This window comes from Neofelis nebulosa, chromosome 5 (assembly GCF_028018385.1).
Source record: "Neofelis nebulosa isolate mNeoNeb1 chromosome 5, mNeoNeb1.pri, whole genome shotgun sequence".
Classification (NCBI taxonomy): domain Eukaryota; kingdom Metazoa; phylum Chordata; class Mammalia; order Carnivora; family Felidae; genus Neofelis; species Neofelis nebulosa.
The window spans coordinates 99,153,084-99,166,607 of NC_080786.1; the positions used below are offsets into that span (position 1 = coordinate 99,153,084).

The 13,524-nt window shown below is 36.1% G+C and overlaps 1 protein-coding gene across 3 annotated transcripts in view; it reads right to left on the reverse strand.

The window, feature by feature from the left end:
* The window catches only part of GRAMD1C (GRAM domain containing 1C), a 105,103-nt gene that overhangs the window by 69,836 nt on the left and 21,743 nt on the right, over positions 1-13,524 (reverse strand). For 2 of the 3 annotated variants that reach the window (XM_058731355.1, XM_058731356.1), the window contains exons 4-5: positions 5,980-6,083; positions 5,292-5,387 (exon numbers count right to left, since the gene is read on the reverse strand). The exons of the other annotated variant lie outside the window; for it this stretch is intronic. In XM_058731355.1, the coding sequence (XP_058587338.1) occupies positions 5,292-5,387; positions 5,980-6,083 (200 nt within the window). The remainder of the gene's footprint in view (positions 1-5,291; positions 5,388-5,979; positions 6,084-13,524) is intronic. 3 annotated transcript variants of the gene reach the window in all.

The window sequence follows — 13,524 nt, forward strand, 5'->3', positions numbered from 1 at the left end:
ACAAAAATAAACTCAAAATGGATGAAAGACCTCAATGTAAGACAGGAATCCTTCAAAACTCTCCAGAAGAAAGCAGGCAAAAACTTCTTTGACCTTGGCCACAGCAACTTCTTACTCAACACGTCTCCAGAGGCAAGGGAAACAAAAGCAAAAATGAACTACTGGGACCTCATCAAAATAAAAAGTTTCTGCACAGCAAAGGAAACAATCAGCAAAACTAAAAGGCAACTGATGGAAAGGGAGAAGATATTTGCAAATGACCTATCAGATAAAGGGTTAGTATCCAAAATCTATAAAGAATTTATCAAACCCAACACCCAAAAAACAAATAATCTAGTGAAGAAATGGGCAAAAGACATGAATACACACTTCTCCAAAGAAGACATCCAAATGGCCAACCGACACATGAAAAAATGCTTAACATCACTCATCATCAGGGAAATACAAATCAAAACCACAAGTAGATACCACCTGACACCTGTCAGAATGGCTAACATTAACAACTCAGGCAACAACAGATGTTGGCAAGGATGCGGAGAAAGAGGATCTCTTTTGCACTGCTGGTGGGAATACAAACTGGTGCAGTCACTCTGGAAAACAGCATGGCAGTTCCTCAAAAAATTAAAAATAGAACTACCCTATGACCCAGCAATTGCACTACTAGGTATTTATCCAAGGGATACAGGTATGCTGTTTAGAAGGGGCACATGCACCCCAACGTTTATAGCAGAGCTATCGACAATAGCCAAAGTATGGAAAGAGCCCAAATATCCATTGATGGATGAATGGATAAAGAAGATGTGGTATGTATATATACATACACACACACACACACACACACACACACACACACACACACACACAATGGAGTATTATTCGGCAATCAAAAATAATGAAATCTTGCCATTCACAACTATGTGGATGGAACTATTATGGGTATTATGCTAAGTGAATAAATATATAGGGTATTATGCTATGTGAAATTAGTCAGAGAAAGACAAATATTATATGACTTCACTCATATGAGGACTTTAAGAACCAAAACAGATGAACATAAGGGAAGGGAAGCAAAAAAATATACAAACAGGGAAGGGGACAACAACATAAGAGACTCTTAAATATGGAGAACAAACAGAGGGTTACTGGAGGGGTTGTGGGAAATCGTTGCACTATATACTAACTAACTTGGATGTAAATTTAAAAAATAAATTTAAAAAATTAAAAAAAAAGCAAAACTATATGTGTGTATGTATATACATACATACAACTATATGTTTATTTATACATACACAAAGGAAGAAAGTCTAAAAGATACATACCAAACTGGTAACAGTGTCTGCCTCTAAAAAAACATAAATAAATGGAATTGGGGGTTATGGCATGGACCAAGATGCTAGTTTAAAAACTGTTTGATGATGATTTTGTTAGGGAATGCAATGTATTCATGTATTAATTATAAAATTAAGACTATGCTTATTTTAGCTCTTCTTCTCTTCCTCAACAGCTCAGTCCTAAAGCTATTGGTAGAACAGAGAAAAGGAGGCATCCACACCGGAGAGGAGCGGAGGGAGAAAAGAGCTGCGGTAGCCCAAAACAATGTCAAAACCCGAAAAGAATGAGGAAGTTGTCCACATAGAAGGGTTGCCTTACATGGAGTATCAGAGACCAAGCAGGTAAGAAGGGCCTCCATATATGAGGGTGATCTGGAGCATGGTTTCAGAACAAGAACACGGTGAGGGGCCCAAGTCAGAGCCCATCAAGGGTGACCATGTAAAGAGGTAGACTGGTGTGGGTGGCAGAGCCCAAGCATGGCAAAGAGTGTGACCATGAACAGGAGCAGCCTACAAAAGCATGTCAGAGCTGAGCAGGTGAGGGTGACACAGCATGATAGAGTCCATGAGGGTGGTTTTGTGCTGGGGAGTCAGAGCCTGAAGAGGTGAGGGTGGCAACCACACACAGTGACAGACTGGCACAGAATATCAGAGCACAAGCAGGGAATGGAAGGCATCCCTTTAGAGGGTTGACCTGGCACAGGGTAAAGTGAGTGCAGGGAAGGTGCTTGGCATAGGATGTCAGACCAAGCAGAGTGAGGAGTGCTTTCACATGGTGAGAGCACCTGTGTCGTGATGGGATGGGCAGCAACTAGACTGGAAAGTGTCAGAAACCAAGTCAGGTAAAAGGGCATCCATGTGGGGAAGGAGCGGCAAAGAAATGAAGTTTGATTACATAGAGGCCAACTGATCAAGTAAGTAAATATACTGAGCATAACGGGAGCCTGGCTTCTCACAGTCAGTGAAGAGAGTTACAAATATCAAAGGGAGGAAACAAAACTGAACTGTGTAGTGTTGGACAGGAATTAGAGATTTCAGAGTGAATTCTTGGTTTATGACAGATAAGTAGAAAGACACTTATGTACAAATGGCTATATATGTGTGTATATTATGTGTATGGGTATGTAATTATATATACATTACATATACCCTTATTACTATTTAAAGGGCTCAGGAATATGACACCCCAATAGCAATGAATACACTGGCTTCTAAATATCAGTCTTCCCTTAGAAGAAATCACAACTGGGGCCTGGGGGGCTCAGTCAGTTAAGTGTCCTACTCTTGATTTCAGCTTGAGTCATGATCTCGTGGTTTGTGGGTTTGGGCCCCACACTGGGCTCTGAACTGACAGCATGGAGCCTGCCTGGGATTTTCTCTCTCTCTCTCTCTCTCTCTCTCTCTCTCTCTCTCTCTCTCTCTGCCCCTCCCCCACTCATGTGCATGTGCACACTCTCACTCCCTCTCTCTCTCTCCCAAAAATAAATAAACATTAAAAAAAAATAAGAATGAGAACTTTTTGGAGAAGTGACTGATTCCAGGGCTGAGGCAGAGAAAGCCTGGAACACCTTATGTCAAAAAGCAAGGAAATGCTCAAACAATACTAAGAATAGTCAGAAGGTCACCACAGCCACCTTAAGGGCCTGCAACTGTCCAAATCTGGGACAATTTGAGCATCAAAATAAATAATGCTAGTAATGGATTAGAACTCACTGAATAAAACAAGAAACTATGAGGACAGGCTGATATAAGTAAATGAATGAATAAATTTAAAGTTTGATGAAGAATTGTATATTTATATAGTTTCAGAGTAGCTTGCTACAAAATATTATTACAAAGGAAAACAGACTACAGTAAAGTCTGGCAGATTAACCATCTTAATCAAGTGATCCAAGTGAATATCGCCAATAATGGTAGAAGCTGAAGTCATGGGCCATCTGATAGGATGCAGTGTAAAGAACAGAGTATCACTTTCATGTCATGTCTGTCAACATTGCATAACCTACATTTAGTTACAAGGAAATATTAAACAAACACAATTGAGGGATAACTTAAAAAATAACACCTGTAATCTTTAAAAGTATCAAGGGCACAAAAGTCAAAAAAGACTAAGGGACTATTTCAGAATAAGGAAATTAAAGAGCATGACAACTAAAAGTAATTATGTATTTCTAAACTGCATCTAATTGCTATAAAGGATGTTATTAGAATATCTGGGAGAACTGAAGAAGGTCTGAGGATTGAACAATGGTAATGATCAATGGTAATTTCTTGATTTTGATGGTCAGCTTGCGCTTATGCAGGAGAATCTCTTTGTTGGAAATACATGCTAGGTATTTGGTTTGCTATCTGGAGTAATGAGGTTTCAGAGTAACAACTTACTCTCAAATAGTTCCAAGGGGATAAGTTCTTTGTACTGTACTGGGGAGTATTCTGGAAGGATAAGACTATTTAAAAATAGGGGCACCTGGGTGGCTCAGTCAGTTAAGCATCTGGCTCTTGATTTTGGCTCAGGTCCATGATCTCATTCATGAGTTCAAGACTCAATTTGGGCTCTGCACTGATGCCAAGGAGCCTACTTGGTATTCTCACTCTCTCCAACTCTCTCCGCCCCTCCCTTGCTCACACTCTCTCTCTTCCAAAATAAATAAATAAACTTTAAAAAATAAGTAAATAAAAATAAAATTTAAAGTGCATTTGAAAGAAACTGTAAGATTTAAAAGTATCATTACAATGATTCAATGTCATGATAGTGTTTCTCTCCCCTGCTTCTCTTTCCTTTCTTTTTCCTTTCATTGCCTCCCTTTGTTCCTTCTGTGGTTCCTTCCTTCTCCTTCCCTTTCATTCCCTTCTTTTCCCTTTTTCCTACTTTCCTTCTTTTCCTTCCTTATCTCTTTTGCTTTCTCAGCATTATGCTTTTTTTTTAAATATATGAAATTTATTGTCAAATTGGTTTCCATACAACATCCAGTGCTCATCCCAAAAGGTGCCCTCCTCAATACCCATCACCCACCTTCCCCTCCCTCCCACCCCCCATCAGCCCTCAGTTTGTTCTCAGTTTTTAAGAGTCTCTTATGCTTTGGCTCTCTCCCACTCTAACCTCTTTTTTTTTTCTTCCCCTCCCCCATGGGTTCCTGTTAAGTTTCTCAGGATCCACATAAGAGTGAACACATATGTTATCTGTCTTTCTCTGTATGGCTTATTTCACTTAGCATAACACTCTCCAGTTCCATCCACGTTGCTACAAAGGGCCATATTTCATTCCTTCTCATTGCCACGTAGTACTCCATTGTGTATATAAACCACAATTTCTTTATCCATTTATCAGTTGATGGACATTTAGGCTCTTTCCATAATTTCGCTATTGTTGAGAGTAGCATTATGCTTCTAATGTCACACACAGAGCCCTGATCAATTTTCCAGGTGGATACAGAAAGATTCTTCATATATCCCCACTACAAAATGGCAGATATTGTAGGCAGGATCATAAAAACAATGGCAGTTAAAGATAACTGCTACCCTGACTGCCATCCTAAAAAAAATAGTATAATGATTACGTGTTTACTTGTATGCTACCCAAATCTCTCTGTTCACCAGAACCATTTGTTTTTATTAGTTGCTACTGTGCAGGTATTATTGACTACACAATATCATGGAATTATTAGGGCATTTAGAAATAATGATGTTTTGGTAATGTTTACCCTACCTACCTCTTATAAAGAAGAAATGAAAAATATGGGAGAAAGTTCTCTGTGAACTATAAAGCACAAAAATTGTTAGCAGTCATTTAATTATCAGTGAGTACTTAACTACACAGAAATTCAGTATTAAATACAATATATCTCTATTACAAATTCCTAACTCCAAGAAGAATTGCCTACATCACCAACACTGATGAATCAGTATGATGCAGATTTTCTCCATGTTACATAATAAGGCAAAGGTAGAAAAGTTTTTCACCTTTTCACTTTCTGTAACAATCTGGATAGCATTTGGGATGAGTCGAGCAGTTTTCTCCTTGGTCATGAAGGTTATGTTCTTTAATGCAATACAAATCTAAACACGTGAAAGAATGAAAAATTATCAAATGAATTTTTCTGAAACATATGCAGCACAAAATACGAAGTATGGCATCAATCTAATCCAGAATATTCTGTTGAAAAACCTGAAGGAGTTAATAACCACATGCTTGCATTCTCTGAGAAAAATAGGGTAAGCAGTCAGACGTTCTCCCCCAGCAGTAATTTCCTCCTCAGCTCTTATCTCTAACTTTAGGACAGAGTGTGAAAAGACATGTGGGTGTTCGTGTTCCACATTAACACATACACACACAAACAAAATTCAGACAGTCTGTCACATCAGACATGATTTTGGCAGTCAAATGGATGTATGTTCAAGCTTTTTTCAACCTGAAATCTCTTTCTCCAACTGTATTAAATATGTACAAATGGAGCTTGATGTATTAAGAAAATAGATTACACACTTCTACGATATATAAATATATCACGCGCATATACAAGTACAGATATACAAATATATATAAATTTACTTCGGAATCTAAAGTACATTGTTTTTAGGAGGACTATATATATATATTTCTATCTATGCAATTATTTGTATCAACAAGTCAAATCAAAATACATCTTACTGTAGTTTCCCATCTGAAGATGTTGCTATAGAAACACAGCCAGTTTTCTGAAAGATAGAGACGTCCCTGAAGCAAAATGTCCCTCTGAAGAGCACAAGCATAATCTAGATACACAAGGATAAGGAACAGCTTATTCACAAAAATCTGGCAACTTTATAACCTTATATTACTTTAACACATGAAAAGTCATCACTCTTTGTTCAATTGTTTGTTCGTTTATTCACTCACTCATTCAGATACTTTGGCCATCATACACCAGCTGTTTTGCTGGAAACCAGGATTACCAAAAATGTACCTTGCCCGCATGGAACACAGTCTATAAGGGAAGGTATACAATGAAAGAATTACCAAAGGAAGTATAATGATCAAAGTGTAGAGAAAGCTATGAGAGAATATAACAAGGAGTACACAGGTATGGGGGGATTGGGCAGGGAGAGAGTACATCAGGAAAGTTCTCCAGAAAAAAGTAGTCTTTAAACTGAGATCTAAAGATCAATAAATGGTCAGCTGGACCATAAGGAAACAGCATGTGTGAAGACCCCGTGGCAGAAAGAAACACAGCACATTTCAGTAACTATATAAAGATGTCTGAGCTAGAGAAGCTGGAAAAGCTAGATCATATAAGGTTCACAGACAACAGTAGACTGTGGACTTTACGAGAAGCCATTGATGAGTTTTAAGTAGAAGGGGCATGATCAGATGTACATTATTAAAGACTACTTTTTCACACTGTGAATATGGATTCAGATAAATGAGTTGGAAGTCCAGGGGAAAACTGATGGTGGCTCAGACCAAGAAATGACAGTAGTAAGAGAAAGAAGTGGTTAGATTCAGAGATATTTAGGAGGTACTACCGATGGAAAATTGGTGATTAATTAGACATTGGAAAAGGGTGAGGGAGGAGACAAGGGCTACTACAAAAATTATATACATTTTAAGTTAGTTTCAAAGTTGATCCTCACTGCCTCAGTGCTAAAATCCAGCAAAATCAAGAGTGTTCTGGTAAATGCTGCTATTTACCAGTAAGTTAATATCATAATTTAGATTTGGCTCTTTGGCTAATGTAAACAGTATTGCTAAATTATCAATAATTCAAGATATAAAGATCTGCTATGATATTTGGTTTACCTGATAAATTTTAAAACTATATGAAGTGATTAGCAATTTTAGGAAAAAGCTGTTAAGGTTATGAATCTCAAAATATTTAAATTTCATCATATTAAATTTCTAATTTAACTAAAATACTAAAAATTGAGCCAAGTAATTCAGTCTTTCAAAATGTTTCCTTCAGCAAAAGAAAACTGAGATGCCCCCAAAATCTTAGTAAATAATTAAGTGGATTAAGTTACTCATTACTAGTACACATCTCTAAAACAGGAATTGGGCTAAAGGTCACCATGAGGTGTCCTGAAATTTTTATATAAGGCACTGAAACATTTTATCAATTTAATGCTTCTCACATTTCAGATCAGAAATGCCTGGCAGACTTATTAAAACAGATTGGTAGGCCCCTCCCCAGAGTTTCTGATTAAATATGTTTGGAGTAGGGTGAAGAGTTTCATGTCTAACATGAGCCCAAGTAACACTAACATTACTAGTCTGTGCACCACACTATGAGAACCAATGCACTATTTTACATTAACTATGTTCAAAGCCCTAGCAACCAACTGGATTATTTTAACCAAAGACTATTTGACACAGATTGACAGACTTTTTTCAGTGGTTTAAAAAAGGGTTTCCCTCGAGGCACCTGGGTGGCTCAGTCGGTTAAGCATCCAACTCTTGATTTTGGCTCAGGTCATCACGGTTCATGGGATCGAGCCCTGTGTCAGGCTCTGCACTGACAGCACTGGGCCTGCTTGGGATTCTCTCTCCCTCTCTGCACCTCCCCCACTCACATACACACACTCTCTCTCTCTCTCAAAATAAATAAATTTTAAAAAACTTTAAAAAAGGGGGGGGCTTCCCTAAAACAGACATATTTTATTGTAATAAACTTATACCTCAATAAAATTTATTTTTTATAAAATGGCTTCTTAGCAATATGGCCTATGCAGGAAATGAAAAAAAAAATTTAAGGCAGGAAATTTTACTTTTTTCTACTCCCAATTTCCCTACTGATAAACATGTAATTGTCATTTCAGAAGGCAATATTCTACCTGATTTGAGTCAAATGACAATCTGATTCATCTAGAATGGGATAAGAAAATGTTTATCAAAAATTGTTTTATGGATTTATAACTTTATAATTTGTGACTAGAAAGTTAGAATAAAATTAAGTAAATTAACCAAGCAACATAGGTCACTTTGATGTGTGTGTTAACATCAACTTACTAGCTATTACATAATCAATTTCAGAAAAATTAAATGGCTCCTATTCTTAAAGATTTATTTTAATAACTATAGTATAATGAAGGATACAGTGGAAATATGTACCAAGTGTTATGGAAATACAGATAGAGTGAATCAGCACCATATACTTCTACAGTAAGGTTGTACAATAAATAAACAAGATGTCCTATTATAGTTTTATCAAAGAATTTAGGCATATCTATCCATAAGGGAGGTGAATTAAAAGAATGTGTTTTTAAACAATCATGTCAGGAAACACACATCCCAAAGTATTCTTTGGGAGCCCCATAATGGGAACACTGCTTTTAAAAAGACTTTTTGGGGGCATCTAGATGGCTCAGCAGGTTAAGCGTCTGACTCTTGGTTTCGGCTCAGGTCAAGATGTCACGGCTCACAGAGCCCTGCATCGGGCTCTGTGCTGACAGCACTGAGCCTGCTTGGGATTCTCTCCCTCTCCATCTCTCTCTCTCTCTTTCTCTACCTCTCCATTACTTATGTGCACAAACACATGAGCACACTCTCGCTCTCTCTCTCAAAATAAATAACTTTAAATAAATAAATAATAAAAAAGAGTCTTTGGAATATTTTTAGGATTGCTTTCAGATTTAATACTTAAATTATAAAAGATAAGCATTCTCCTTTTTCACACTTAACATTTTTTATGTTGTTCTGTTTGCTTTTTACCTGAGACAACTGTAAAGGTAAATACAAATAGAAAAAAAATTAATTTTCCCTAGTGCAAAAAGGGAAAAAGACTCCCTCCTCACTTCTCTTTGAGCATTTTCTTCAGAAAATTTGTAAATTTTTTTATTGCTTCTTTGAGATACATGTGAATCTTTTTAAAAACAAAATAAGCCCCTTGCCAGGTTTACAATCCAGGAATGTTTTCTCAAGGACTTAGGAGCCATCTCTTGGAAATGTAAACATCAAGAGAGATAGCCCCCTATCTCCCAGTTTCTGTAATAGGGTAGGAGCTTAACTTCGGTGGGCAACTTGCTCCAAGCTGCAAAACAAACTTTTGTCATAAAGATACGAGTTTATTTTTCCTTTGCATAAAGCCAGTTAACTAACACAGATAGTAGCCCCAATTATCAGGTGAATTTATGATGAAATTGTGTGTGACAAACAGTACTATCATGTCCTTTTACTTGAGGACTAGTTATCACTTATCTTTAGAACATGTGTAAAGGGTTGTATCTGCTTGGCTATATAAAAGGGTGAGATTTTCTTTCTGTCTCTCTTCACAATCTCTTTTACAGATTACCTGTGAGCATATCTCATTCCAGTTGAATGCTTATTCAATAATAAAACTGTTTTCTTTCTTTTCTACTTTTGTGAGAGGTTTTCTGGATTGGTAGGGTATTTTGTTTTTAATTGTATTTCTCCAACATAACATTTTCTCTGGCCAAGAATAAGAAGAGTAAGAATAAAGAAGGCACAAATGAATATTAGGAGTGAAAATGTGGACTCCAGCTAAAGTAGATGTTTAGAAATATTCTAGGGATAGTTAGTTGTTTAATCAGGGATTCATACTTGGGATAAGTCACCTAACAATTTAATTAGGACTACACTCCTTCAGGAGCTACTAGAAGCCCTTAGGCTACCTTTATTACTGTTTAACAACAAATGTTTGGCTAACTAGCAGAGACACAGAAAAGGGTTTTCATTAGCAAAATTAGTGGTTTATCAGCATACAGGATGTTAGACATGGGATCACACTGGTGAAATCAGTTGTATAACTATACATGGATTGGTTATCTTTTAAAGACCCTCTTCATCATCAGTATTTTATGTACAGAGAAAAAGAACCTAGTAAGCTCTTACCCTTAGGTATGGCACTTGTGTTACCTTGATCAGTGCTTCTCAAACTTTAATGTGCATATAAATTACCTGGAGATACCACTGAAGGGAGATTTGTGTCTTCTTCCCCATACGCTTAATTATTCAAGCATTTATTTTTATCAATATATACTCATGGATATTTTATTCTTCAGGTTATAATCCAATATTATCATTATTTATTTTATTGCTCAAATTATTCTCTCTTTGACCACTGGGAGTTCTTTCGAATTGGCTTTTTTTTTTTTTTTTTTTTTTTTTTTTTTTTTAGCACTTCCTTACTTTCTGGCACTACAAGCTACTCCACAGCCACTCATATTCTTTTTTCACTGCCCCAGCCCCAGAATGGACCATTTCTTCAAGGAGCTCTCATTCCTTTTATTGGGGATGGTATTTAGAGACCAATATCTGGGTCCTGGACATGATGACTGCTTACTAAGGTATCACTGTTTCTAGGCTCAAGCAACAGACAGAGCTAGGGAATAGATGTATATATGCTAACCCATCCTTGAGTGCAATATGTCACTTGTATGTAATATAGTTAGATTCTTTTCTTACTGATGGAATTTCAACCTGGGATCTCCTGATATTCTGGTTGACTTTTTCAACTTTTATACAATAAAGTTACCTCTGTAAAGGCTTCACAAATGCAATTATGTTACCACCACCCCAGTACCATATAGAACCATTCCATCACTATAAAAATTCCCTTGTGAAACCACTCTCCTTTCCCAGTGTCCACAAATCTGCTTTCCATCCCTATATATTTTCATTTTTCATAATGTCAAATAAATGGAATCATAAAACATGTAACCTTTTAAGTTTTGTTTTTCTCACTTAGAAAATGTATTGAAGATTCATCCATGTTGCAATGCATATTAATAGCTTGTTCCTTTTTATTGCTGAATAGTATTCCATTATATGGATGTGCCACAGTTTGTTTATTCATTCACCAGTTGAATGACATCTTGGTTATTACCCATTGTTAACAAAGATGCTATAAACATTTACGTACAGGACTTTTGTGAACATCAGCTTACAGTTCACTTGAGAAAATAACTAGGATTGCCAGGTCATACGGTTAAGTGCATGTTTAACTTTACAAGAAACCGCCAACTTGCCTTTAAAAGCAGCTGCGCCAGCCTGCATTCCCACCACCAGGAGATGAGAGCCTTGCAGCCTCATCTTCATTTGCTGCTGTCCATTGTTTTGCTGTTGCTGTGAATTTTAGCAATTCTCACTGCCAGGTAGTTTACTTGTGCTTTTAATGTGCATTCCCCTATAATAATTAATGTGGAGGATTTTTTTACATGCTTATCTGTTCTCCATATATATCTTGGGTAAAGTGTATTTACCCATTTTTTTAATTGGGTTGTTTGTGTTCTTATTGTTGACTTTTATTTCCATTCTAAATACAAGGATTTTTTTTTAATCAGATATGTGATTATCAACTATTTTCTCTCAGTCTGTGGCTTGGTACAATTAAACCTGGTTTTAGTTTTCTACTTTGTAAAAGTCTGTATTTTGCAAGTTTTATACAATAAACAGGTTCATTGTATCAGTGAGAGAAAACAAAAAAGTGTAAATTTTTTAAAACAAATTCACATACTGAAAAATACCTAGAGAGCTATACAAACAATATGAACTAAATTTATATGCAGGTGTTATGGTTACCAATACTTTTCAATTTTTTTCCTTATATTTTTCTGCAGAGCTTTAATGTTTTATAATGAATATGTATCATTACATTATCAGATTAAATTCTTTCAAGAAGGCAGTGATAAGTATGATAAATTTTACACAGGTTTCCTTGAAAAGTCACTTGATTTCAAGTGGCAAACTGGAAAGAAACACTTGCAACACACATGAAAAAGATCTAATTTTTTAAACATCTAACAAGCTACTACAAATTAAGAAAAAGACAAAAAAAAACAGAAAAATGGGCAGAGTTTATGAAATGTTCACAGAAAAAGAAATACAAATGGTTTATACATATATAAATAGATGTTCAACCTCCTTTATAATTAAAGACATGGCATATTTCAACAATGGTTAAGTACCATTTCTAACTACCAAATTTTACTAAAGCAAACTTCCTGAGGTGCGGCAAAACAGGTACTCACACACACTTTTGATGAAAATGCAAATTGGTGCAGACTTTTTGGAGGGTAACTTGGCAACAGGAAACTTATTAAATACTTATTACCTTTTTACCACAATTCCACTTCATAGAATTTATCTTACAATGTATGTGCACATATGTGCTAAAACAAATGTAAAAGTTTCAATGCAACATTAGTGGAAATAGTAACAGACAGGAAGTGATCAAAATGTCCATCAATAAAGGATTTGTTAAATAAATTACAGTACAGAGTTCATTTAGTTGAATATGGGCAGGCATTAAAAGAATGAAGTAATTCCTTAAGTAAGGCTATTAAAAAGAGCTCTAAACAAGGTTCAAAGAGTAAACACAGTATGTTCCCAGTGAAATTCTCTTAGGCGGGGGATGCCTGGGTGGCTCAGCTGGTTAAGCTTCTGACTCTTGATTTCGGCTCAGGTCATGATCTCATGATTCCTGAGATCGAGCCCTGCATCGGGCTCCATGATGACAGCATAGAGCCTGCTTGCGATTCTCTCTCTCTCTCTCTCTCTCTCTCTCTCTCTCTCTCTCTGTCCCTACCCCACTTGCATGTGCGCTTTCCCTCTCTTTCTCAAAATAAATAAATAAACTTAAAAAATAAAAAAATAATAAAAAGAAATTCTGTTAGGAATATACATATATACCCCTTGAAATGCCTACAGAAAACTTCTCGAAATATACATAAGAAATTACTCTAAGTGGCTATACAGCCCAGAAAGTATGTTGGAATAGTCTTGGTTGGAAGGGCCACTCACTTCTCATTATATGCCCTTATATAGCATTTAAATATTTTGTCATGAGAATACATTGCTTTCAAATGTTCTTAGAAGTTGTTTTAACTCATTACGATATTTAAAGTACTGAGCTGAACTACAGAAATTCAGTTACATTGTGTTGAATACTGCCCAACAGTACCAGAAATCAGAAATTTCTATGAATAAATGGTTTAAATGAAATATATACTAAAATTAAAACCTAGTTTTATATTTTGATTATAAAAAAACATATTAAGCTTATATCAAAAATTAAGCACTTTTGTAAGAAAAATCGCTACAGTTTTCCTCTTCAAGTCTATTTAAACAAAATCTACCTGAAAGATTACATGAGGGGCACCTGGCTGGCTCAGCTGGGAGAGCCTGCAACTCAATCTCCAGGTCATGAGTTCAAGCACCATATTTGGTGTAGAGATTACTAAAAACTAAATAAATAAACTT